The 27865-nt window shown below is 32.6% G+C and overlaps 1 protein-coding gene across 2 annotated transcripts in view; it reads right to left on the bottom strand.

Annotated features, from left to right (window-relative positions):
• Positions 1 to 693: 693 nt before the first annotated feature.
• Positions 694 to 27865, bottom strand: part of LOC108361336 (restin homolog) — a 135340-nt gene continuing 108168 nt past the window's right edge. Inside the window, exons 5-11 of one of the 2 annotated variants that reach the window (XM_017613932.1) lie at positions 24698 to 24850; positions 24425 to 24631; positions 23476 to 23641; positions 20719 to 20896; positions 20440 to 20499; positions 11528 to 11638; positions 694 to 1315 (exon numbers count right to left, since the gene is read on the bottom strand). In XM_017613932.1, coding sequence (XP_017469421.1) covers positions 1163 to 1315; positions 11528 to 11638; positions 20440 to 20499; positions 20719 to 20896; positions 23476 to 23641; positions 24425 to 24631; positions 24698 to 24850 — 1028 coding nt within the window. In that variant the 3' untranslated portion in view covers positions 694 to 1162. Of the gene's footprint in view, positions 1316 to 11527; positions 11639 to 20439; positions 20897 to 23475; positions 23642 to 24424; positions 24632 to 24697; positions 24851 to 27865 lie in introns of those variants that run through there. The other variant, XM_017613933.1, reaches the window with a different exon arrangement.

The raw sequence follows: 27865 nt of genomic DNA, 5'->3' as shown, positions 1-27865 counted from the left end.
AAATATAACGAACTATATTTGACCTATTGACTTTTCTTGTCCTACATTATCTGTACCCTACAGCAAATGACAAAATGCACTACTTGATGCATAAGACTGCATACATATATAAAATGTAATTCGTTTTTCTGTAAGGATTATTTCACAAGGCTCTCAATAGCGGTAAGATAGTTAGTGGAAATAGTAAATATTAATACGGAGTGTATTTGGGCGAACACCGTATGTATATATGTACATATATCATAAGGGGCTTTGCTGTGAAATTCTACTCTTAAGCAGTGATTGGACATTTGTACATTTTGACATGTATTTGGAGATTGGGGTTGCTTTGGAATTTTTTATTGAGCTGAACTCATAACTCGATAAAAATTTCTAGACAACACCACTCTGTCAAAATGTACAAATATACATATCGTGGGATCCATGCATTCTTCTAAACATATGCCTGTGAACTTTTGGTACTCTTGTATACGAAAAAGGTATGTAACAAATTATGCATCCTTACATCGTTGCCACAGTATGTGGCCTCATCGATAGAAAATTGCAAGTCCTCTGATTTCTTACGTTCATCATCCAGTAAGCGCTCCAAGTGAACAATTCGTGATTTTAGCTAAAAAATGAAATGTCCAAATACAATAAATAGTTAAGTAAAAATACAACCAAGAATAAGGTAAGCAATAAAACAGTTTGAAATTTATTACACATTTTTATTTTACATACGCATGTACATAATAAAGATCAGCATATGAATTTACATAATTTATACATATTTATTATTGTTCCATTTGTGCTTGTGATTAAGCAGTTGGTTTTGGTAAATACATATGTACAACATAACAAAATTCAAAAATAATCGTTCAAAGCAATAAAATTCGCTCAAATAACTAAATACATTTATTTAACAAGTAGTTGCGTTCGGTACAAGTGTTCTTGTATTTTTTTGTGCGTTTTATTATTATAAATAGGTTTTTTTTTTTAAATATCGTAGTTAGAGACAGCACCGGAATTACAACCGACTTCCTGCTATGGTTTTTAAACAAGTTTTGGTGTTGCTAAGTCAAAGCTCCAATTTATTTCCCATTCTCCGACTCCCTCAAAGAGTTTGAGCACCAGTTACTTCTAGTAGGGTATTCTAAGTTTCGCTCTTCATCGCTTACATATCCTATTTAATGCGAAGCGGTGTGAGGATGCTGTGCAGAAGGCAGTGTCGTTCGTGATTGCCGTACCAGCCGCGAAATTCGCGACGTAGGTCAGCCAGGCGATAGCTGCGGCGAGCAATTAGACGGGCCCAACGATCCGAATCAATGAGTTTATCCTATATTTGAATATTGTGGACAATGATATGTTTGAGCTGTGTTACTGATTAAAAATTTACTATGGAATATTAAATGAGATGTATTTATGTAAAGTAATATTGGGTGCCTATGTACATATCTACATATGTATGTATACTAGACCTAAATTTTGCGGAAAAATTTAATAATTTGCAAAAAAACCCTACTAGAGAAAAATGTTTTACTGCCATATATTTGCATGGCAATTTACATTCGAATTACCAATTTTACACGAGATTGCATCATATTAACAGTTATGTATAATAACTAACCCCAGATGAATGGTATCCAACGCTTCATTCCTTCAAAAAACCATTTGTTGACTCGAATCGTCTTTATTCTTTTTGTGGCGAATTTATTCATAAAGATTCATACAGTAATCAATGATACTATATGCATGTACATACGTGTTTACATATCGCACACCTAGATCTAAAGTGAGCTAACTCAAAATTCAGAGAGGGAAATTTAAACTGCTTGTGGATCGTACAGATTTAACGCAATTAATACAAAAACAGGTATAAGAGTAGTTTTTTAGTTAATGTGTATAATCATGAAGAAAAATACATTTTCATTAATTGGATGTGAGTCCTATGAATTGATTTATACAAAAAATCGCCCAAAATATTTTTTTAATTAATCGCACTTTAGATCCAGGTGTGCGATATGTGCTGTCTTAATCGATGACCTTTTTGTCTTTTAAAACCATATTTTCTGGGCGAAAACGGTACTAAGTGGTTTTCATAAGATTCTTCTGCAACCAGCTTTACATTATCTCGGACGTAAAATTGTTCAGTGCTAATACACGTAGAAGACAAATATCGAGCTTTTTTCATATCCTGCTTTGTTTAAACTTTAAATGTTTCCAGACGCACAGAGGTCTAAAACGGTAATCTGGAGGGACCTTTGTGATTTTGGTGAAGTGTCAAGTTCAAGATATTTTGCTTTCGATTCTGTAACACATTAGCTGATACAAAAGAATCCACTTTTCTTTTGTTAAAAAAAAAAAAACATATATGCATCTATAGTTAGTTCAAGTTCTATTTGCTTGCTGCTGACGTAAATCAAGCAGGGACGGAAAATAATCATTATTTTTTAAATTTTAACCAAAAAATCAACAAGTTGTAATCGTCGTAAAACAATTTTATCTATACCCACGTATTTGTTTTCGTACGTCCTACTGTAATTTACTATGATTTTTATTTTTCGATTTTAACCAATAAAGATTAAAAATAATAATTAATATTTGTGTTTTAATTTTTGGCTCAAAGGTAATTATTATTACATGATTTTTATTTTTTCGAATCATAAATAATGATTATTTTATGATTTTTATTTTTTTCGCTCAAGAATAATGATCATTAAAAAAACTCAAAAGCTATACCTTTTCAGAGGTAGCGACACCTTAATTAAAGGAATAAGTTCCAAAATTTTCAGGTCAAAATTTCAGTAAGCTGCGTCTGTATAGCGTTTCAATTTTATAATTAATCATTATTTTTAAAAGGAAAAATGAAACCTTCATGAGTTCGCCTTGATTTCAACTTTTTGAATGCATGAAATTTTGGATTAGAAAATAGTTTTTGTAAAGTGCTACTATTTTTTTCCTATAAGTGGCGAATAAAGTAATTGAGTTTTTAGACTGCTGTGTTCTCACACTTTATTGTTTTATAAACTTTAAGTCCGCCTACGTCCGCCCCCATATAAAGGTTCGAGTTTTTTGTTGACATTTTCTATTTTGCGGAAGGCACTATTTCATTTAGAACCGAATTCGCAGTGCTTAGTTAAACCGTTGTTACCTTAACCACTAGCAAAAGTTCAACTAAGAATTGGGTTATGGAAATTCATATCGCCTGAAAATATAAATAAACTAAAAATAATATTTTTCTATACAAATTTGAAATTGGTTCCACAAAAAAAATTTAATTTCACAAGAGTTTAACTATGGGGGCATGCTGGTTTAGACTCCTGTCTACTGAGCGCTAAATTTAAAGTGTCAGCTATATTGGATCCGACATTTTTAATTTTAAACATATTACATATATAAGTTTTGTAATAGGAGACTCAAAATATACCTAAATACTAAGTTTTATAAACATTCATGCAAACTGAATTCGTTAAATGATTTGGTCCCTCTAGATTATCGTTTCGGCCCACTCTGAAATGTGGTTCATATTTTCGTTACGAAAAAAAGTAAAACAATTTTGTCGTTGACTTTCCTCCAATCTCCACTTTTAAAGCGCAATAACTTTTAAACAAATAAACCAATGATCTCTAAACTTTCAATCGCGTTATATGTAATATTACGGTATCATTGCTGAAGTATCGGACTTTAAATAGGTTTATGTAGTAGTTAAAAACGAAAAAAACCTTTTCCTTAACCTTCATGTGCTCGGTAGTCTACATTTGGAGCATTTTTGCAAAATTATTCTACATCGCATTGAAATTTTTTAATATTTTTTTTTAATTTTTGATATTCTTGAAGATTCAAAGTCCTTTAAAAAGGACACTGTCGTCAGAGGGAAAAACTAAAAACGCAATTTTACTTTATTTGGCCCCTAGTTTCGTGAGTATATTGTTTCATGTGGTTTGAATTTTTTTTAATATTTTAGCACTGTGTAGATAATATGTATAAAAATTCATCTCACTTTTTTTACTCACCAAAGGTTTTTTTAATTTTTGGGTGTCGAAACATGCGTTTTGTTTCTCATGTTTAAGTGATCCTCCCTACAAATTCAAGATTTTTACAAATGTAAACTTCCGACCATCTACGCAAGTTTTCAGTCCCGAGCGCATGGAGGTTAACTCATTACTTTTGGTCCCATTGCTCTTTAGGCTTCGCTGATAATACTCTTTTTTTACCCCAAAAAATTTGCATGTTAATCGCTTTATATCAGCTGCCCTTCTCTTTGCTAACGGTTATTTTTACGATGATTTTGCTGGCTGGGTACTTCTGACATGAGCTTTAATTAAATTTTGTTTAATGAAATTTGAAAAAGCCTTTAAAATGTTGACCATGTTTGGACTACCAAAAATGTATAAAATGAAGATACCACGATTATTTTATTTGTTGCTTTTTCCATTTTTCCTAATAAAATAATCGTTGTACAAAGCTCATTAAAAATATTAAAATTAAATATTAATAAGTAACAATAACATTGGCAAATATGAAGAGTTTTCAGTTTAATTCGTCAATTTCATATTCGATTTCTAAGAAAATGGATTTTTTTGTAAATATTATTGAACCTGTCAGTAGTGAACTATTTACCATTTGGAAAAGAGGACTCAGTAAAGACAGGAAGCATAAGACTGTTTACAATTTTGTTATACAAAAGGCTGCTCCTTTTAATTAGCTTTCCAGCAGACAAATTCAGGTTTTCACTTGCAATTATTATAATTAACCAAATTTTTTTCAAAAATAGCCACGTTTTTTTAAAAACAACAATTCAAAACATGCCTTCAAACTTTTTCAACAAAATCACAAATTAAGAAGTGAACCCACTCGGTCTTCAAGGGTTAAGATTTTTGCTTGTTTGAAAAAATATGGGAAATCATATCGCTAGCTTACGAGTGCAAAGTTGCTAAGCCATTTTTTTTAACTTTACAGAAGAGGAAAAAACTTCTTTGAATGCAACATTTTGCGTATTTAAAGCAAAGCAAAACTCCATGCGAATAAGAAAGATTCGATCTATATTAAAAGATTTCGTATTATCTTGGTTTTGTCGGATTTTGTCTTTCATTGAATATAAACGAGAAAAAATAAAACAAGTATCTTAATCCTTTTCGAAGCGATACGTTCTTAATATTCCTTGCCTTCTATATCAAAATATGAGTTTTCACTCTAAGCTAGCGATATTCCAACCAGAAAAAGTATCATGTTTTTTTAAATAATCTACTCGTTTCGCCCTAATCAATTTTAGCCACAAAAATTGGTCATTGGTATGCTTTTTCATTGGCTCAAGAATCTAGCAAGTAATTTTTAAGTAACGAAATGCATCCGATTATATTGCTCGTATACAAATTTTGGATTACCGTCAATTTCTTCATGACATAATGATCGGAACTAAACCAAATTAGTTTCCAAATAAAATTATAGTTTAAAAAACTAAAACCTCCCTATTATAATTGCCTTTCGTACTGTCATCAGGTATGTAACTTGAGAATAGAAATCGCTGCATCTTTTAGGCGCATCAATATTACATAGTTACATCCCGAGCTAATAAAAGGAAGGTAAAAAAAGGGTTACTCGAAACGTGATCCAAAGTCATGCGTTAATGAATTGATAACTTTCCTCCTCTTTTTTGAAGTCGGTTAAAAAAAATAAATTACATTTGAATGCAAATGTCATTGGTTGATGAGGTTTTGCCATTTTTTTCCTTTCGATATTTTAATTCCGCAGTGTGGGTCGAGCTCTTGGACTTACCAACGGCGTGTGATGCACAAATAAATTTGCCTGCGGCCTGCATCAGCACACATAAATACATACATACCAGCATAATATACATATTTACAAATAAACATCTGAGGGATTCACAACGGTGTCGTAAGTGTTGTATTGTTGTATGTCGTAAACTTGAAGAGCTTAAATAAATATTTAGAGGACTTGCAACCACAATCAACTATTTTTTAACACTACGAAAACCCATAATGTGACTTTGATGGTACTTTGCGACCTCCTTTATTAATATATTTTTTAGGCGTTTAAAGTTTACGACATACAACAATACGACACTTACGACACCGTTCTGAATACCCCAATCGTTATTTTTCCACATCATTTCCCAGTTTAATATCCCAAAATATTTCAAAGCCTTTCATTAAATACCGAAGGTCATGCATGAAAGTGGGTTAAGGTTCTGACAAATTTTTTGTACTGATAAATGAGCGTAAGTTCAACCGTTTATCCAGAAACTTTATGCTGAGCCCAAGTGCACTTATAAGCCTAAAAATCCACCGGATCAGTGTGCATGCAGATACTTTTTCGTAAAAATTGTATAAATCTTCGAGGAGTTACACATCACGTCCGTTAAGTATGCAGTTCTATACACTTTATTTCATTTCTATAGATTCGTCGGCCGCTGTGGTGTAGTGGTAAGCAGTGCGCGCTTCCACTACGCAACGCCTGGGTTCAAGCCCTGGTCAAAGCAACATCGCAAAAAAAAATATAGAAAAAAAGTTTTTTCTTAACAGCGGCCGTCCCTCGGCAGGCAATGGCAAACCTGCCAGTGTATTTCTGCCATGAAAATAGCTTCTCATAAAAATACAATCGCCGTTCGGAGTCGGCGTAAAACTGTAGGTTCCTCCGTTTTGTGTGACAACATACTGCATACTCCAAAATACTGCATTTATACGAAAAATAAATTTTTTTGTTCCAGAAATTTTTAATGCACATTTACCAGCCATTGAAACAAAACGATATATGCTAACAGAGAATTGTGAGTGGATACACGTTATAAAAATGCATATGTGTAGATATCACGGTACCCTGGAAACAATTTCAACCCTCAAGTTGCTTCCCTTCGCCGATTCCTGATGCTGCTGTTTCGGGGGACCTCACTGAACATTTCCCAAAAAAAAAAGAGCAAAATCCGCCGGGCGTTTTTTTTCTATGGTAACTTTTACTAATTCAAATATTATATATATATTATGGTCACTTATAATCATTTATTGAACAATAAACTTTGCCAAAATCAGTTTTTGCTATTAAACAAATGACTATAAGTGACCATCAAGTCAAGGTGCACGAATGGTATTTTTAAAGGGATAGTAGCCGAGAGTTCTAGCTTTAATTTAAGCCCAAGTGGAAGGTTCTTTCCCTTTTGTTTTTTTTCTAGCGCTTCTCAAATATTGCAGAAAACGTTATTTTTTGATACTTTGACCACGTTTTTCTCAAAATCTAAAGCTGATGGAAAATTTTCGTAGATTCGTAATCAGCACAAAATGATCTCTCACAAACAGCTTTAACATTTTAGGAAACCAAGTTTTTCCAATTTTTGTTGGCCTGTGTAATATTTGAATTAGTAAAAGTTACCATAGAAAAAAAGCGCTCGACGGATTTTGCTCTTAGTTTTCGGAAAATGTTCACTGAGGTCCCCAGAAATAGTAGCAACAGGAAGCGGCGAAGGGAAGCAACTTGAGGGTTGAAATTGTTTCCAGGGTACCGTGATATCTACACATATGCATTTTTATAACGTGTATCCACTCACAATTCTCTGTTAGCATATATCGTTTTGTTTCAATGGCTGGTAAATGTGCATTAAAAATTTCTGGAACAAAAAAATTTATTTTTCGTATAAATGCAGTATTTTGGAAAAACCGTAGTATCTATTCTTTTTTGGAATCAAAATATATAAATATTATACTGCAAAAAAAATATAGATACGAACGTTAGGCATTCATCTAAATGTGTAAATGCCTCGCAACCGCGTAAATCTCGTAAATAAACCGGTTTTCCATACAAAATTAAGTAAGTTTACGAGGTTTATATGGTTACGAGGCATTTACGCGATTAGATGAATTGCCCTAAGAGGACTTTTTAGAGCGCATTTTTTCTCTTTTTCATGCATATTTCTATCCACTATGGTCATAACACTAATTCTGTGCCAAATTGTTTACCTGACCTTTTTTGTTATAGATAATTAATTAATTTCAATTTCATGGGTTTTGTGTCTACAAAATATGTGGGTAAATTCAAAAAATTATTTTGGTATTTTTTACAAGAATTAAATGGCATAACAATTTTTCTAATAAACTCCTCTAAAACTTTACTGATATAAAATAAAAATGGTCTACAGAAATGAAATAAAGTATACATATACACAATTTAATTTTTTGCCTTTTTGAAGCAATTTTTTTTTCTCACAATGCTAATAAAACAAAAGTCCCGTCTTTCCCATAAGCAAGTGATATTGAATATTTTATTTTTCTAAAAATTAATACAAACAAAGTAAAACCAGACAATAAAAACATATGCATAGACAGAAAAAACGACAAATTATTAGAAATGTTAACCAATTCTTAACTCACAGTAACAAATTATTTTCCATTCATACAAACATACGCAGAATATACACCAGTATGGTATGCATGAATGGCTTATTATAACGGTAATTAATGTTATCAAGAATATAAAAGTAAAACACGAAATACAAAAAAATACAAAAACTGTAGGTACCTAGTGTAAAAAAACACGAATAAAGACAAAATTATTTGTTTTAATACTTTCTTAATTGTGGGTTTGTACATACATATACAAAAGTATGTATATACATGCATGTACATATATACATATAACATATTTACTTTGGGCACTTGATATAGTACCAGATGGCTGCTGTTTAATTTTATTCTCCATTTATTACTTTACGGTTTGTTATTTTGTTTTTAATTTCAAATTTCATGCTGTAGTTGAAGGAAACGAACGTTCAACTACAAAAGAAAGTTGAATAAATTAACCAATTAGTGAGTAGTTGAATGAACATGTCGATGAATAAACCAACCTGAGGATTATAAACAAATGGAAAGCAATGCTTGTAAGTAAAATCGACAATTAGTAAATATTCATATGTGCAATTTTCAATCACGCTAACAGGTCTATTCTGCACTGGTAATAAAAAGTTTGTAACCGGTAAATAAAGTTTATGTAAATTTTTAAACCCTCTTCGCATTCTCTGTACTCTTTTAACCGGTAAATTTTGTTACCATCTCATAAGCTGGTAACAAAGTATTGCCCTGTGAAAAATGCAATGCCAGAATCTGCACAATTCTTCATAGCTGAATTATTTAACTGCATTACCTAACTATTATTGCTGAATATTTTAACTGCATTACCAACGAACCTAGAATCGCGGTGACAAGAACTGGTAGCATTTTTTGGTAATAAAATTTTCCGGTTACAAAATCTTCGGTAACGTGCAGAATAGACCTGTTAATGATGAACAGGATGTACGATTGCTATAAAACATGTATGTAAGTATAATACATACATATGTAGTACTTGAAGCGAAACTCGTACACCAGATGATGTATACATATGTACATACATACATCTTTACTCAAAATTTAAGAACAAAAAAGGTACAACTTTTGTATGCAATATTTCATAACTTTATTTGATTGACAGGATTGTACCAAAACAATTAGCTTAGTTTTATAAGCAACATATGTAAGTATATATACGAAAGATAGTTAGACTGTGATCTATTCGGTACCACTTGCTCTAATAAGTAGCAGCCAAATTCAAGTACAGCAACTATTACTGACTGCAGCAGTCGAAATGACAAGAAAAAAATATCTAATCGAGTGAACTAAAGTCGCCTTCCAGACAAGATCTAGAAATTATTCCAAAGGACAAGGGCGAAACCTGAAATTATTCCGATGATCCATTAGAGTGCGCATTAACCAACGAAAAATTAATAAGTGGCGATTATCTAAACATCATGGGTTGCCTTTTTTAAGAAGCAGTCAGTTGACATGTATGAACTTGTCATGGCTAAACCATCACAACTATGAAATAAGCAGATCCATTTACTTGGACGAGCGATAATGCTTTGCTCCGGAAAACCTTAAATCCACAAATGTTTAGAAACCTGTATTTCAGTTATAAATTTTAACTTGTTATCCTGCGAAAAAAAAACTGTTTGTTTGATAAATAGAAAGGACGAATAGTACAACACCGACGGAATCGTATACAATATATTTAAATTTTATTCAACGTTATTATACAACGTGTAGACCAGCGGTTCTTAACCCGGTATCACGTATGAAAACGCAGAGAAAACTAGTACCATAAAACTAAAAAAATAAAAGATCTATGTATGTACGCATCAAAAATTTATCTTCAAAAACTTGTCAAAAATTTTGGCATTGACAGCATTTCGTCTTACTAAAAATTCCGTAGCTTACTTCAGAGGAGAATCTTCTTTAGCATGTATTTTGGGCATTTAATTCCGAAGATCTATTTTCGTAAGATTATACATACATCCTTACTATTCAAAATGTTTTTTAAGGAAAGTAGCACGCGTGGAATAGTCTGAGAAGCGCTAATATTGTCAAATATGTATATGTATGTACGTATGTACATATTTCACCTTAGCTAAGAAATTCCGCGATTAACTTTTGTTTTCGTAATTGCAGCTCCAAACTATTATGATCATATTGCACACAATATGTATTTATGTAGTTTTCTCAGCGACCAATTCAAGCTTAACTATAATTGCAAAATAGTACTCCTCGCGTAGGCCAATTGAAAAACGTGACTGGCGCAAAAGTTGGCAAAAAATAATTGTGTAGTATGTACGTATGTATGTATGTATGTATGTTCGCATGTCTGGAAAGTTCCCAAAATGTGTCTGCACAGGTGATTGTGTAGGTTTATTTACAAACGCTTACAGCTAACAAAAACAAACAAAAATACGAGACAAAAGTAACAAATATTTGTTAATTGAAATGTTAGACCGCAAACAACAATATTTCGAGTGGTAACAATGATTGAGAGATAACCATATTAGGCCATTCATTAAACACATATCTACATATCGCACCCTAAATCAAAAACAGGTTGAATATACAAGAGCACTCGATGGTAAACAATAGTAAACAAAAGAATTTGAATATAATTTGTAAACACTTATGGCCAATTATTTTAAACAAATGTTAACATGGTGGCATGCGAAACTTTTTTGCAAAAAAAGTTGAGGTGTAGATGTAGTCATAGTAAGTATGCACATGTGGTTTATATGTATTGCGTATGTATGTATGCATTTATGCGTTTTGTGTGTGCATTTATTTGTGTACAAACAAACCCTCCAAATAAAGAATTTATCAAGCACCTTAGAGCCCTTTTTTTATCTAGACCAGTGCCATTTGTACTGGGACTGCATTGCTTAATATATCTCACAATTATTATTGCCTTCTGTTTTTCTTTCTTTCTTTTTACTAAGAAATTGTAATCAATTTAACCAAAACCAAACTTTCTTCGTTGGCGGCGTTGGAGAGCGCGATTGCGTCCATTGCTGCACCAACGATGAACGTTTCTTCGGCGGTGAAACGGGTGTTGGTGATTGCGACGATCGCGTTGAACGTGACGACGACGGTCGCGGCGGTATTGTAGGCAACCGTAGCCGTGTTAAGCGGAAGGGCCGTTTCTTATCGGCATACACGACCGGTGCATATAGCGTGTCTTCGTAGATAATTACCTCGTTAATATTCTTTTGGTATTGTAGCGCTTGATTCTGGCAGTCCTCACGATCCAGCTCCCGTTCTATCATCAACTGCTCAATATGTTTTTGTTTCTCATGTAGTAAATCCTAGCAAAAGTAAACGAGATAAAAAGAAAGAAAATTGGAAGAAAAAAAATAAAAATTATGAACCATAAATATTTTAATGCAGCATTTACTCAACTGTGCGACTTAAGATTACTGAGGCAAAGTGACACACATTAACATAGACAACAGTTGAAAATAGTGTAATCGTAGTTACAAATGATACACATACTCGGAACAACAATTACCACCAAAGCACTTACCAAAATTTACAGAGGTAAAAACGTAAACCAAATTTCCAAAAAAGTACGAGAAGTGATTTCGAAAATATATCGACCCCTTGCGCAAAATTATCGTATGCTACATTTTTTACGAAATTAACTTTTTGATGCAACTTTGTTTTACAACCCATAACGCATCACCTGTTCAAATATTACTGCTTAAATCCCAATAGCTACCCCAAAAATTAGGTTTGTTCGTCGAGCAAAAAATTTGTACGAATTTGTACGAATTATCATGATTTTTGCCCAAATCGCGTTCGTGCAGACCAAAAAAATATCCATCACTCAAAAACTGAGAGCACAAAGTGACAGTTCTCCTGAGAGAATTCGCAAATTCTTGCTGGAAAAATGTTAGCCAGCAAGAATTTGCAATCATGAAAAACATATGATTTTGGCACCTGGTTGCATTTTTGTCTACGATAATTTGAATAAATAAGTTCGTTAAATTTAAAAATTTATAAACGCGAGCGATTTTTTTATGAAAAAAGGAAGTAAATACTTGTTGATATAATTAATTTAGTTAATTCCAATGTTTTAAACTTAACTCGGCTGAAAAAAATTGTATTTTTCAATCGGAATGCAATTTGCAACCAGAGTCGATTTAAGAAACTAGACAGCTAGTATGATGAAGAAATTGAAATGTATGTTAAAGAAAGTCAGAATAACAAAAAATATACATGTATATCCTGTTTTTGTCCATCTGAAAGAATTTTAAAAATTCTATAAAAATTTATTATGTTTGAAATGCAACCGTGGACACCAGCTGGCAGGGAAACTTGCAAATTCCTGCAAATTTGCGTTCGTGCAGAAATTTGCAAGTTTCTCAACATGAGAGAGAATTTGAGAGAATTTTTTCTTACTCTCTGATATTTTGAGTTTTGGATAATTCTTACTGGATTTTCGACGAACAAATCTAATGACTGTAAATTTTATCGTATGTGACAATGAATTTTTTCTTCTGAGAAATTATCATATGTGCTAAGAAATTAGAACGTAGCGACTTTTCTACAAAAAAAAACTTGTGTTTAATTATATTTCTCAATTATCTCAGCAAATCTAAACTTTGGTATTAATCGTGCTAGCCAAAGCAGAGAAACATACAAAAAACACTTTCCTGTAAAATCTGGTTTTTGTTATTTACATACGATAATTTTGCGCAAAGGGGACGATATGTATACGTATGTATAAAGAATTTAAAGATAAATAAATTATGTATGATTTATGTATGTATGTATGTATCTGTGACATTTGGATAAAAAAAAAACTGAAGTGCCTATAGAAGGTTTGACTTTGGATTAATTAAGAATAAGTTTGCCTTCAAACATTTTATATTTTTAATAAGCTTCTATTAAAAGGGCATCTTAAACTACATCTGTGCTAGTTAATCTTTAAAACTTAATTTATCAAAATGTCACGGATAAACATATGTACATGCATGCATAGTACATATTATGCTTAAACCCCGTTTTATTCGATTCTCCTAATTAGATGATAAAACTTATTTTTTATCAAATATGAAACCAATTATTTTTCTCGAAGCAGTTTGCTTTTTTTATTTTTCAAACATGTTTACTTATAAGTGCGATGTCCATGCGTACCGATTTTGGCGGGACAGTACCGATTTTGAGAATATTTTTTAAAAGTCGGGACGTACAAGTGTCCCGATATTTCATATTTGTACCGATTAAATCCCGATTTTCAGTGTCTCCCTGTACTCTGGCCCAAAAACAATTTAAGGGAGCCATAAACATATTTTTTTTTGTTGAACTGGTATTCTCGCTATACATATTGTAGTCTTTCATTCTTGTCTAAATTTTTTAGGTTTGTATAACTATTTGTTAAGTTTTTCTTTTTAAGTTTTAAGTTTTTCTTTTTTCTTTTTTTAAAAAAAGGGTTTTTCTTAACAGCGGTCGCCCCTCGGCGGGCAATGGCAAACCTCCGAGGATTTCTGCTATGAAAAACAGCTTTTCACAGAAATGCAATCGCCGTTCGGAGTCGGCGTAAAACTGTAGGCCCCTGCCCTTTGTGTGACAACATCAAGGCGCACGCCCCAAATCGGAGGAGAAGCTCGGCAGGTAATACGAAACTACTATCTATCTATCTATCTTCTATATACTTATTTCTAAAAGGTATTGTTCTGTTACCAAACGATATCTCCTTTAATATTTTATCAAATTTAATGAATGATATCTCATTTTAAAGGTGGGAAGCTAAAGTACTGCGAAAAATAGTCACTTTGTTCAAATTTAGTTATTAAATTAAAAAATGGTTTTAAAAAGCTGAAAACATTGTATTCGGTCAATAAAGCGCCATATCTTCCATAATACTACTTCAAATTGGAAGATTGAAACACTATTTTGAGGCACAGCTTCACCGGTTGCGGTAAAAAATAAAAATAAAAATTAGTAGGGTTGCCACCCGCTTAAAATTTGAGTGACTTAAATATATATCGAGTAAAATATTGCAACGCATCCAGGGAATAAAATGCATTTAAATACACTCTTAACCAAAAGTAATAATTGAATAATGAAGAGGGTTGCCTACTATTCATAAGTTTAAATACCACGCGGTAAATGTGCCACTGGAAGTCGTTAAGTGAATAGTTGGTGGAAGTGTTGTACCAAAATTTTCCAACAAAATATTAATTTTGTGCGACACGAAGTTCGCTGGGTACGCTTGTCTATTATTATTATTGTTTTTATTATTATTTTTATTATTATTATTATAAAAAATAATACTAATTCCCTCAAAAAAATCATGGATATGAAAAATATAAGCTAGACACAGTGGCGAAAATAAAAATAAGGAAGAGACATTTTAGCATTCTTTGGCTATTCCCCTTTCGCTTATTTAATCTTTATTATTTTTTTAAGAAACTGTAGATCGTTATCTAACAAAGACAATGTAAGTCAAAAATTCAAACATTGTACAAAAATTAGCGAAATTCGGCAAAGCTTCATGAAAATTTTGAGCTTAAATAGATTTCTTAAAAACATTCTCAGTACTTATGCAGTTCTGTAGCCCATTCATTTCAATGTGCAAATTTTATGTAGCTAGGACTTACCGTGGATTTTTGTCAAATCTTTTTTGTCGAAGGTGTTGCTCACTTTCTCCATACAAAAAAATTGTTGAACATACTTTGTATAAAAGAAAATGCGCGAACAAAAAATTGCCAAAAATCAGCGGTAAGTCTTAGGTACACTCTAAAAAGTGCATGTAAAACTACTACTGAAAAGTGTTTATTTTTCAACCAGAATCTGTTCAAGTATACGCACAAGATGTTCAAGATTTGATTTTGAACATGAGTTGTTTAAAATATACACATGAAATGTTTAAAATTACAAACATTTTGAAAGTAAAAATCTATTTTTTACAAATAATAAATACTAAGTGCCAGGGGCGCACGCAGGAATATATTTTTGGGGGGAAAGGGTTTATACTTATAAATATATATCATCAGCAAATACTGAAAATTCGGTCTTTAAAATACATTTATGAAAGTTTTATTTACAGTATGAAATAAATAAATAAACTTTTTAAAGTATCATCAATTGCATTTTATTTACATAAAATTTACAAAGAACTCAGACATTTTTAACCGGCTTCAAAAAAGGGGGGGTTATCAATTCTTCGGAGTATTTTTACTTCTTTTATTTATTCCACCGCATAACTTTGCACCGCGTGAACCGATTCCAATAATTATTTTTTTTACCGGAAAGATGGTACCTTAAGGGTCGTCTCGTAATTTGGTTTAGATCCGATCATTAAATCATGAAAAAATTAACGGTTAAAGATGCACTCAACTTTCAAAAGTAATACAAAATTTTACAAAAGAATTTTGATATAAATAAATTAGATAATTTCACGAACTTTTTACACTTGTTTTTTAATTTTCGTCGATTTCTGGTTTTTCATTTTTTAATAATTCGAATAACGAAAATTTAACTGAACTTGTATTTTTATCATGTAGCTCATTTTGGTGGAACGAATTCGAAGTTAGCAAATTAAATCTTCGAATGCTTATTAAGTACATATCAGTGGTAAACTTTTTTAGGCTGTAAAGTGTAAAAAGCAACAGTAAGTGAGTATGCATTGCATATTTTTAGGACAATGTTTTCATTCGCAGTTAAACTTTAAAGAGCTCTCAAGAAAAAAAGAAAAATTCTTACAAAATGACGCACAAGAAATGGAAAAGAAAATTTTTTCTTTCAAAATTTCTTATATCATAATAAATTTAGCCCCAAAACCCACCCCTTGTGTGCGCTACGTGACAAATTTGATATGTAAAAGTAAACAGACATTGTTTAATTTTGCACACACTAGGAGAGGAAACTGGTTACCTCTCTTTATATGCGTAAGTTTAAACGAAAATTATTTAGAGGAAATTTTAAACATTTTATGTGTAAACTGTGAAAATGTGAACAATAAATGTTTAAAACTCAAAAAACAAATTTGAAATTTGTTCTACGCCACACATATGATAAGTAAAAGTAAGCAAGCAATGTTTAAATTTGCATTCATTAAGAGAGGAAACTGGTTACCTATCTTAATATGCGCAAATTTAAACAAAACTTTTTTAGAGTGTACTTCAACAGTTGTTTTAAATAAAACTGTCTTAAAATCAGCGGTAAGTCGTAGCTACTTCAACTAACTTCACTTATACTAAAGTTTAATGGACTACAAAACTGCATGCAAACAATTCTAAAAAGTCGAATTAACTGCTTACAATTTTTATCAACATTTGTTAAAATTCGTCGAAATTTTATGAAGTTCTACAACGTGTGAAATTTTGACTTACATGTTTTTTTTTAAATAGTAAGTTATATTTTCATAAAAAATAATAAATATTTTTTAAACAAAGAAAAGTAGCCAAAAATTTGCTAAAATGTCTTTTCCCTATTTACATTCTCGCCACCGTATATGTTGTGTGTATACATTTTTGCGATAATTTTTCAAGTTCTTTTGTCTTTGTTTTGTTTTAAATAAAACTGTCTTAAAAAATGTAATGTCTTTTTATTCTAAAATCAAACCACAGATATCTGGTCACTTACTTATAAGATTACTTTGTACAAGTGTAGACCGAACCAAATAACTGAGCGAATTTCGTCAGACGCCCATATCTGAACAATCTCTTGTATGTGATATATAAGTTATAGTGTAGTATAACCCGATCTATGTCATTTTGACTGCGTCATAAGTGAAAACAGTGCGAAAGTCCTTCTATGTAAATGAAGGAGTTAAAACGCAAAACCTCAGATATATCTAAGAAATTAATTATATGGGGGCTATGTGTTCTAGTGCTCCGATTTTGCCGGTTCCGACAAATGATTAATACTTTATAAAAAGGCACAAGCTTACCAAATTTCAGTCAAATATCTCGAAAGCTGAGGGACTAGTATGCGTTCACACAGATAGACAGATAGGCGGGCATGACTAAATACGCTCAGCTCGACGTTCTGATCATTTCGGTATACTATCTCCTATATGACTGTAAATTTTAATTTTTATAATCAAAGTAAAAGCAATCATTTTTGATTCCAATCATAACAGGTTGCAATATAAAGTATATTTTTCGATTGCAATTTTTCACAGCTCTGATATACACATATGAATTAAATATGCAAAAATTAATTGATCAAAAATCAACTCATATTTTTACAAAAATACTGTTCTCGATTAACAGGAGATCAACTAAGAGTAGCAAGGAGTTTTTTTTTCCGGGATCAAACTATTTAAAGGTTGGTGGAAGATGAGTAGAAACAAAGGACACGGAAGAAAAATTGGAGCTCTTGATCATCCTCCAGTATCGGCTGGGAGAAGTACGCAGTGTTGTCAGATTGGGAGAGCATCGAGTTTTGAGATAGCGTTGTAAAATTTCTTGAAATCAAATTATTTTTCTAATAAATATACATATAAGTAAATAAATGTTTTATCACTGGTAAGCAGTCTATTCTACAATTTTGTACCCTTTCAGAACTGGATCAATTTTGTTATTTACGCGGTATGTATGATTTTCGAATCGATTATATGGTATAAACACAATCAATGCTATTAAATACCGTGATGTGGTGAATAAAAATAAAAGTTAAAAACTCAAATCAATCTAATAAAGACACTTTTCTGTTGGCAGTATTAAAAAAAAAAAATATTTCTATATTTCACCTTTTGCTTTTTAAGTGAAAACAAAAATAAAATTAAGGTTTGTATGTCCGGTTTAAGAAATTAAAAAAATTTTCATTGGTAGAATTACCACTTTTTATACCCGAGCGCACATGTGCACAAGGGTATATTAACTTTGTTCACATAACGGTTGTTTGTAACAGCCAAAACGAATCGAGATAGATATAGACAAATGTATACATAAATGCTAAGAATGAAAAGAGAAGTCGATTAAGCTATGTCTGTCTGTCCGTCCGTCCATGTACACTCGAGCAAAAATGGAGATATCTCAACGGAATTTGGTATGTAGGTTTCTATTTATCCACGGTAGGTTGGTATTGAAAATGGGCCAAATCGGGCTGTAACCACGCCCACTTCCCATATAACGGAATTTTCAGAAATACGAAAACTGCTATATTTTAGCAACTACTGAAGGTTATTCACTCAAAATTGATATTTACAATAATTTTTAGACGAAAAATAAGAATATTATAAATTTTTGGAAAATGGGCGTTGCCACGCCTACTTATGGTTACATGTGTATATCTTCGTAACCGCTGCACCAATTTCTTCCAAACTTTGGACAGTTGTTGGCCTTGGTACAGCATACCAAATGGCCGAAAATTTTTAAAATCGGACAATAACCACGCCCACATCCCATATAACAGTAATTTAGAGAAATACAAAATCTTCGATAAATCAGTAAATATTAAAGCTTATTTATTCAAAATTGATGCTTGCAACAATTCTTTACCAAGTAATACGATTATGATAAAATTTTGGAAAATGGGCGTGGCGCCGCCCACTTATGATCACATATATGTATCTCGGTAACCGTTCTACCAATTTGTACCAAACTCGGTGTGGTTATTGTGCTTGCCACATAAAAGCAAAACGTTGAAAATTATTGAAATCGGACTAAAATTACGGCCGCTTTTCATATAACGGTAGATTTCAGAAATGCTTGAAACTTCAATATTTCGAAGTTTAAGGACGCTAATTTTCTCAAAATTGATACACCCCGGCTTACCATATAGCGGTAGCTTTCGGAAAGGTGAAAAACATATATTTAATACTTGCGCCGGGTATTTAATGTTCGGCTCCGCTCGAACTTAGACTTTCTTACTTGTTTAAACTCATATTATTTAAAATTCTTTTAAACGAGTGAATCGTGCAGAACGAGGTTCAAGTGTGTGTACATGTGTATATGCTTTTGCATATGCAATGCGATTTTTGATTTTTTTTTAAGTGATTAACTGGAAGCCTGTACAACAAATCAATCGAAACCAAAATAAGCCAATAAAGAGTCAATTGCATAAAACCATTACCATTCTAAGAGCCATTAATACCGTTAAAATACTTACTAATACATCCACGTAGTTGCCAATAAGAAACTATTGCATAAGTATTTCAACAATAATGTAGTGAAACAGGTAACGCAAGGTGCCAAGTTGGACAGTGTTGAACTAAGCAGGGAGGGTGCCAACAATGCATGCAATTTTTAAATGATGACCAAAAATTTTCATGAAGCAGCACTCAAAACCAAAGTTCAATTTTTCAAAAACAAATAATAGTGAATTACGACAAAACCAAAAGTAGCGTGCGTAGCGATAGATAGGATTTGTTTTATTTTTTCATAAAAAAATAATAATTTTAATTTTAATTACATTGGTTTTTTGTTAGTAAGTACTTAGCACAGCTTAAAACTAGATTTTAGTTGATAAAACGTAAATATCAATAAACTGAAACAGAAAATAATGCCAATCAAAAATAATAATAAAAACAACACATTCGGAAAATACCAAAAAGAAATAAATATGTAAATAATTTCCAAGGGGTGTGGGAAAAATAACGGTGTGAAAATTAGTGTAGTGAGGATATTCACACAAACAAAGGGAAAATTAAGCAAGGACCGCAAACTTATCTATTTTAAAGTATAGTTAAATAATTTCTATGGAATTTTCTGTAGTTATGTTTAACTAATGATTTAACTATACTTTATAATTGATAAGTTAAGGGCCCTAAGAGTAAAAAATTGGGCATTAACTTCCTTCGTCTTTGTGTCCATACAAAGTTGTACTGATGTTTAAACGCGATATTTTACTTAAAAAAACGCGCTACAGACACATTCAATACGAGTATATTTGATTGTGTGAATATCCCTTGTCAATTTATGTTCACAAATGTAGACCAATTCAGTTTCAACGTACAAATCTAATGCAAAATAATATAGGAAACATTTAATATGTATACACAGTTACAATCTAAATAATAGAATCAAGATTCAAAATGATGCTGTTATTTTGACCGTAACTGTATGTACTTTCATCTATATGTACACAGGAATGTTTTTGAATAAATTTCCCGATTTTAAAAATCCGCTTATGTAAAATGAATTTGGCGTACCTGCATGGAATATTGAGATTTTGGTGTGGCAACGATCGGCTTGATTGACAAAGGTTTGCGCTGCATGAAAGAATAATTCATAATTTGGTTATTGTTAATTTATAGGATTAGTTGTGTGTGGAAATTTAAATTTTAAAACTAGAAAATAATTTTAAACTCATTATTGTTTGCTGTTTGGGAACTTTGTCAATAAATTAGCTTTCAGCTTGTGAATGCTGTGGATATTAATTGGTTGATAAACGCCAACTGATGTTCATCCAAACAATTTGAATTTTATACCTGTGCACTCATGCGCAAGCGTGATGTATTCGTTGTGGCAATGCTGTTCATTGTGCCAATGGAAGTTAGAGATTCTCGGGAGCCCGTTCTGGAAAGTCGCGATTTCTTCGACGAAGGTGACAGTGAGACTTTGGCGATCGGAACAAATACTCCATATTTTGGTTTGCATTCGAAATAGCTGTAGTGGGAAAGGGTATGTATATGTTTATTATGTTAATATTAAAGGATGTACACTGGCAATCAAAAGTGAGTGCATGGTGTTTTTTTAATATTTGCAATGTTTTTCAAGTTAATTTTTTTTTTTAAATATGATTCAGGCTCTAATTAAAACCACATATGTAAGTCAAATTTTCAAACTGTATACAGAACTTAGAAAAATTCAACGCGATCTTTTAGACGCTTAAAACTTGATCTTGTTTCACTAGAACTAAAAAACCGATATATCTGCGTACTCAAAATTGTTCTAAAAATTCAGATTAAAAAGGTCAAAATTTAGACAAAATTTAGACAAAAATTCTTTGAATTTTTCTAAGTTCTGTATAAAGTTTGACTTGTATGGTTTTGATTAAAGCAAGAACCATATTTTTATAAAAAAATAACAAAAAAATTTTAGCTTGAAAAACATTGCACATATTAACAAAAGGCACCATGCACTTAGGGCTGGTCTCTACAACTCGACTTAGCTTAGTTTAGCCAATTTTTTAGACTTAGTCATGAATAAGCTGTGTAAAAATTAGGCCAACTTTTGACTTAAGTCCGAAAAATGGCTAAACTAAGTTAAGTTGAGTTGGAGAAACCAGCCCTTACTTTCGATTGATAGCGTACATATGCATGACGGTAAAATGGCAGATGTGCTAAGCAACACACGAGCTTTATAATAAGAATTATTTTTATGTTATGTTATCGATTTATGTTCTTGATATATATGTATCTTATATCTTTATATTTATAGATATCATTGCCATTATTTCTGGTCTCTTGACGTATTCAGTTACTATTTTTTTATCAGATTCTACTACATTTTACTGAAAAACATTCCTATACTAAACAAAGGGAAAAGAGAGCAGAAATGATTTTTTGCTTGTCAAGTAATAAATCAATAAACCAGTTGAGTTCGACAATAAAAATCGAAAATTGTTTAAAGAAATATACCTTCTTACTTTTTTACTGTGACCCAAAACAAATAAATTAACGGCCTTTATCTATATCATTTGAACGAAATAGAATCTTATATTCTCCTTCCATTTCGATACATATAGCCGACTAATCAGGGCATAAATCACGTATGACGATAATCGTCTGACGATATCATCTTGCCGATTGTCTTGCTTCATGAAAACCAAAAACTGTTTGATCGTTTGTGCGATATCGTCAGCTCGATTCCAATTTTGCTTCGCGTATCTGTTTGAAATACCACGTAGCCAGTATTAAATAAACGTGCGTTCTTGCACGATAGTGAGTTCAGTATCGTTTAAAAGAAAAAAACATTTACATATTTACATATTTTTTTTATATTTTTTCTTTTTAAGACCGGAATTGAAGAGATAGCTTTAATCCTTTATCCTTCCAATATATGCAAAAATATGCAATGACATTTTTTTTTGTTTCTGACAGTAATTTCAGCCGATTTCATTGCCTCAACTTAAATTCCTGCAGTATTAATATACATATCGTCATTAGACACGAATATGCATATGTGTATGTATGTAAATTCCCCAAAGAGTTTTTGGGAATTATGCTGAGGTGAGAGTCCTTGGCCACGTATAATAGCCCTATTATGTATAGCAACCGGTGTCTAGTTGCTTTTTAACATGTACATTTCGAAGTAATTGGCAACTTTGCTCCAATGTGTTCAACAATTTATGTAAACAAAAAACAAAATCGTCATAAACGGTAAACTGAAAATTGTGCTACTAGACTCAGTAGCTGACGGTCAGTAGCCAGTTGCCATACGTAATGCGAATTTTAGTATACGGTTGGCCATCGGCTATTAGTCGCCATACAAAATAGGGCCATAAACAAGCGCGCCTTTATTCGTGTCTAGTGACAAAATATCCTCCTTTGGATTCCTTAACGAAGGTGGCTATCAGTAGTTTGTGTTAACTAAAACACACCACCGCAGGACCGTTTATGTTGTCGTTACCCGTAGAGAGATTCTCTCTCTCTATCAACAGCAATTTGATATGTTGATATGTACGGATGGGCGCTCCGTCGGTGGGTGGCTGAACTAAAAGAATAATTTGAATATGAGCACAAATGGTCTGTGGGCAAAAAGGAATATTTTTACAGACGATGCATGGGTTTTTTAACAGAAATGCTCTTCGAAAGTATCGTAAATGTTCCAAGTATGCTTTAATTCTCGCTACATCCTGTAACTAAGCGTGCGTTATTGTAAAGAGAATATCCATTATGTTCTCTTTACATTTCTTAGGTCCAGGCCACGAAATGAGCGGCTGAGCGGCAGGGGGGTGGTGGGTGTTAAACTACGTGTCAGTCAGTGGCAGAGCCACGGGGGTGTTTTAACACCCAAAACCCGGTTGAAATATTTTTGTGGGATTCCAGAAAAAGTTATAAGTTTCCGACAATTCAAAGCATTTTGGCGTAGTTACAAACCCCAAAAAAACGTATTTATCGCAGTTGGATATAAAAAAATTTGAATAAAAATTACGTTTACCACATCCGAATCACTTTATGATTTTTTAATTAGGTACATGAGTGTTATGAGCACAAAATAACTTTACAGAAAATCTCACGAACCTTACACCATCCACAGAGCCATCGTTTTTACCCGAAGGTTCATCTAATTCCACGCCACACCAATTGCCCGAAGCAAACTGTGTTTCGCCCAAATAACGTAAAATACCAGGACGGCTGCCAAAACCAGATGACACAATAATGCGATCACCTACTGTCAATCCATTTTCTGTTTACGAAACGAAATAAAATTATAAGTTAAAAAATATTTATTTCAAAATGTATTATTCAGGGAACTGGGAACTAACGTTTCCGGAACGTTTTGGAAAAGAACTAAAAGGGAACAAAAGACTAAGGAACTTTCTATCGAAGAACAATTTGGGAACTAACGTCTCAGGAACTTTGTGACCGAGAACGAGAGGGGAATAAATCTTCTCTGAACTATTCGCGAAGAATGGAAGCAAGAACAAATTTTTTCACATAGCGTTCATTAGTTTGAAATGTTTGAATATTAAAATTAATAAAAAAAAACTAAAAGATAATTATTAAAATGAAGTCAACGAAAGACTTAAGATACGAACTTTTCTTGCCCAAAACATTAAAAATTGTTCCATAAAAGAACAGTTCATCCTATTGATAAAACGATCTGGAAGTTGAAATGTTACAGGCTTTCGTCGGGCATAGAATTAACAATCGTGGTTCTCACTGAAACGATTTTACATCCCAACCAATCATTCTTAACGTTAAGTTCTCAAAACTTTTGCTCTCGTTTGGTTTTACAGCAAATCGTTCCCGAGACTTTTGTTCTTATTTGATCCTCCTTGAAAACGTTCTCGATACATCCGTTCTCATTTGAAACTTTCGGGAAGTTTCGTTCTTATTATATTCTTTTTGAGAGCGTTTCGTTTTGTTCGCATTTTGTTCTTTATGCAGAAGTAAACCAAAACTGGAACACGTTCTCGGTCCTTGCTATTATCTGTATAAATGAGTTATTTCACAGTATCAGACTTACTGCTAGGACTCCGTAGGAACGAGCTCCGCACGCTGGCAGTTGGTGACACTGTGCGTGAACGATCTGGCGACATTTTGGATAGCGGAGAAGTGGGCGTTTGTGCGCCGGAAAGCGGCGCCAAAGTTAGACGCGTGAGGCGTGAGAAAATACCACGCTTTGGTTCACACTGAAAGTAACGTTTACCAGCGACGCAGCCATCGTTTTTGCCTGTAAAACAATAAAAAAAACGGATTAAAGTTCGTGGGATGTATGTATAAGTAACTGTATGCTTACCATTTGGTTCATCCAGTACGATACCAGCCCATTCTCCGGGTGCGAAATGTGTCTCGCCAATGTAGGCTATCTGACCGGGACGTATGCCGCCAACCCATACTTTTTGACCAATAATAAACTGTTCTGTATCGTGTGTGAGAACGACTCCTTGATCTATTAAAGATATGTAAACAGAATATATTTTATATTTTGTAGCACATAGCCTTCGGCTAGCAGTTAGAATAATAATGATTACAATAAGATACCTATTTTTGGTTATTATTGCGATCCAAGAATTTTTTATATCAACAATGTTATTGAGATTTATGCCACTATTTGTTTTCTGGAAATTTAAAAAAAAGTTTTTTTTCTCATCCAAAAAAATCTGAAAGATTGGTCAGTCTAAGACTTCTAAAAGCAGGAGCTCTGGAGAGTCTATACATGATAATTGACATAAAGAGCAGCTAACGAAATTTTCCTCTTCATCATTATAATAACATTAGCAAAGATAATTTTTGAAGTGAAACTTCTTAATCGAGTTCGGAGATGATTGAGTTAAATATTTAACACCAAGTCATAAAATCTGTATCGTTCGTTCGCTTTTCAAAAATGAGGGTTCACATGAAAGGCCTTGTCCTTCGGGTGTGCAAAATAGCTTTAGTTCTATGAAAGGAGTGGCCACATGTTAAATAAACGAATTCAAAATTTCTCTGCCGCAGAGGGTTGCGTTAAATATTTAACACCAAGTCTAAAATCTGCATCGTTCGTTCGATTTTCAAAAATGGGGTGTCACATAAAAGGCCTTGTCCTTCGGGTGTGCAACTTACAGTGACGGGCAAAACTGTAACATGGTGTAACACTTTTTCCTTCAGTCATCGCTATCTTTCCAAGTTCTAACGACTTTCATACTTTTGTTGTATATTAATATTGGTACACCTGTGTTTCCTCTCTCATAATGATTTGAAGTCAATCCAACAACAATAAAACCAGCAGACAAATATGTAAATTAAGGCAGATGTTACAGTTTTGCACTCATATATTTTTAAGAACCTTTTAACAATTTTAACGAGAAAAAAGAACTACTAACACAATGTTCAGTACCCTTTTGCTTGTTTTAGTTTCTGGGTGCGATTTGGCATACCTTATTTTTATCTCTGTAAAACTTCTGGAGGTATATCCTCTATATATCCTTAGTTTGCTTTCACAGCTCATGTACTCGATTATACGGTCTTGGATACTTAATAAGCTGTGCTTCTAGTTGATTTCGCAAATTCTCGGTTAGATTTATGTCCGCGGATTGTGGAGGTCGTATCACATTAGCAAATTTTTTATTTTGTATCCCGTCTTTGCGAACATATGCAGTATGTTTTGGGTGATTTTTCAGCAGAAACTCTCATTTTTCGACTACATCTTGCAAATTTTGTTGAAATATGAACAGATACTGTTCCTTACGCATAATGCGTACTAACGGACCGACAAAATTGTTTAAATACAACCCCAAACTATTATTGACCGACCATTCTGATTCACAGTTTGCCTCACATGTTGCGCATACGCTTAATTTGGGTCTTTAATCCAATACCATTCCCGGCCATCTGATTGAAAGCAATGAATTGAGTCTTGTCAGACCAAATAACCTTCAATTGAAAATTAAAAATATGTTTTTTATTGCATCCTGAAAGGCCTAACATATCGCAATAGGCAACGGTTCGCTTCTCGGGCGACACAGTAAAATGCTACCACTCTCGCACATATATTTTGGTCAAATTAGCTTTTTTCTTCATTTAAGATGCCTTTGCGCCAATTTGGCAATTCGTCGCCTCGCTGTCTACTGATTTGCATTAAAGTTTAATACCTTAAGCGCTTCTGTAATAGTGGCTGCATCGCTACTTGCTGCTAAGTTCACAAGATATTGGACCGTAATATTTTTTGATAGACTTCCTTTGCCCTTGGGAACACTTTAGGTTATATTTTTTATCAATCTAAATATTTTCAAGTAGCAAACTCCACAATTTTTTGCCACTTTCCTGCGGTCCCGCCTTTCCACAGTAAATCTATTATTTACATTTATGGTTCCTGATTAACTATATTATTTACTGGTGATTACTTCTTCAATAAATTACAACACAGAAAAAAGTCATCTGACTTCCACCTAAGTAAAAAATAACTGTAAAATGCAAAACTGAGTGAGTGCAAAATTGTAACATTTGTCTTAATTTACATTTTTGTCTGCTGGGTTTTTTATTGTTGTTGTATTGACTTCAAATCGTTATGAGAGAGGGAGTAGGGATGTACCAAAAAGAATATACAACAAAAGGATGAAAGTCGTCAGAACATGGAAACATAGCGGTGGGTGAATTAAAAAGTGTTACACCATGTTACAGTTTTGCTCGTCACTGTAGCTTTAGTTCCATGAAAGGAGTTGCCACATGTTAGAAAATCGAATTCAAAATTTCTCTGCCATGAGGGTTGCGTTAAATATTTAACATCAAGTCTAAAATCTGTATCGTTCGTTCGATTTTCAAAAATAAGGTGTCACATGAAAGGGCTTGACCTGTAAATGTTCAATATGGTTTTCGTTTTTTAAAGGGTTGGAATATATACGAAAATCAAATTCAAATTATTTATTAAGTTAAATGAATTATCCAAATATGGGTATCAAAAGAAATGGTTTTGAATAAACTGTATTTTTCAGCCACATGTAAGAGGCTTGCCACCTGTTTCAAAAGTCAAATTTAGTTAAATTTTACAGAAGTCTTATGCATAAAATATTATACAGTAAGCGTGAACAGAAAGAGCTTAAAGAAACACAATTAAAATATTTTTGAGGTGCTTGAAGATGGTGGCCACCTGTTTAAAAAGTTAAACTCAAATTATTGAAGCGAGTCTTATTATTATAGCTCTGAGGTGTTTGCGATAAATACTTAACGCCACGATAAAGGTAGTATATGGCAGGTATAAAAAACGAATGGCTGCGTTAAACGCCAATTGGGCGGGAAAGACTAATGCAAAGACAAGAATATAAACAAAAACAAAGATAAAGATAAAGATAAAGATAAAGATAAAGATAAAGATAAAGATATAGATAAAGATAAAGATGAAGATGAAGATAAAGATAAAGATAAAGATAAAGATAAAGATAAAGATAAAGATAAAGATAAAGATAAAGATAAAGATAAAGATAAAGAT

The sequence above is a fragment of the Rhagoletis zephyria genome, unplaced genomic scaffold (assembly GCF_001687245.7).
Source record: "Rhagoletis zephyria isolate East Lansing unplaced genomic scaffold, Rhagoletis_zephyria_1.1 Rzeph_scaffold_00737, whole genome shotgun sequence".
In the NCBI taxonomy this organism is placed as follows: domain Eukaryota; kingdom Metazoa; phylum Arthropoda; class Insecta; order Diptera; family Tephritidae; genus Rhagoletis; species Rhagoletis zephyria.
The sequence above is the reverse complement of the archived record's forward strand: the minus strand, read 5'-3'. Positions and strand labels throughout refer to the sequence as shown.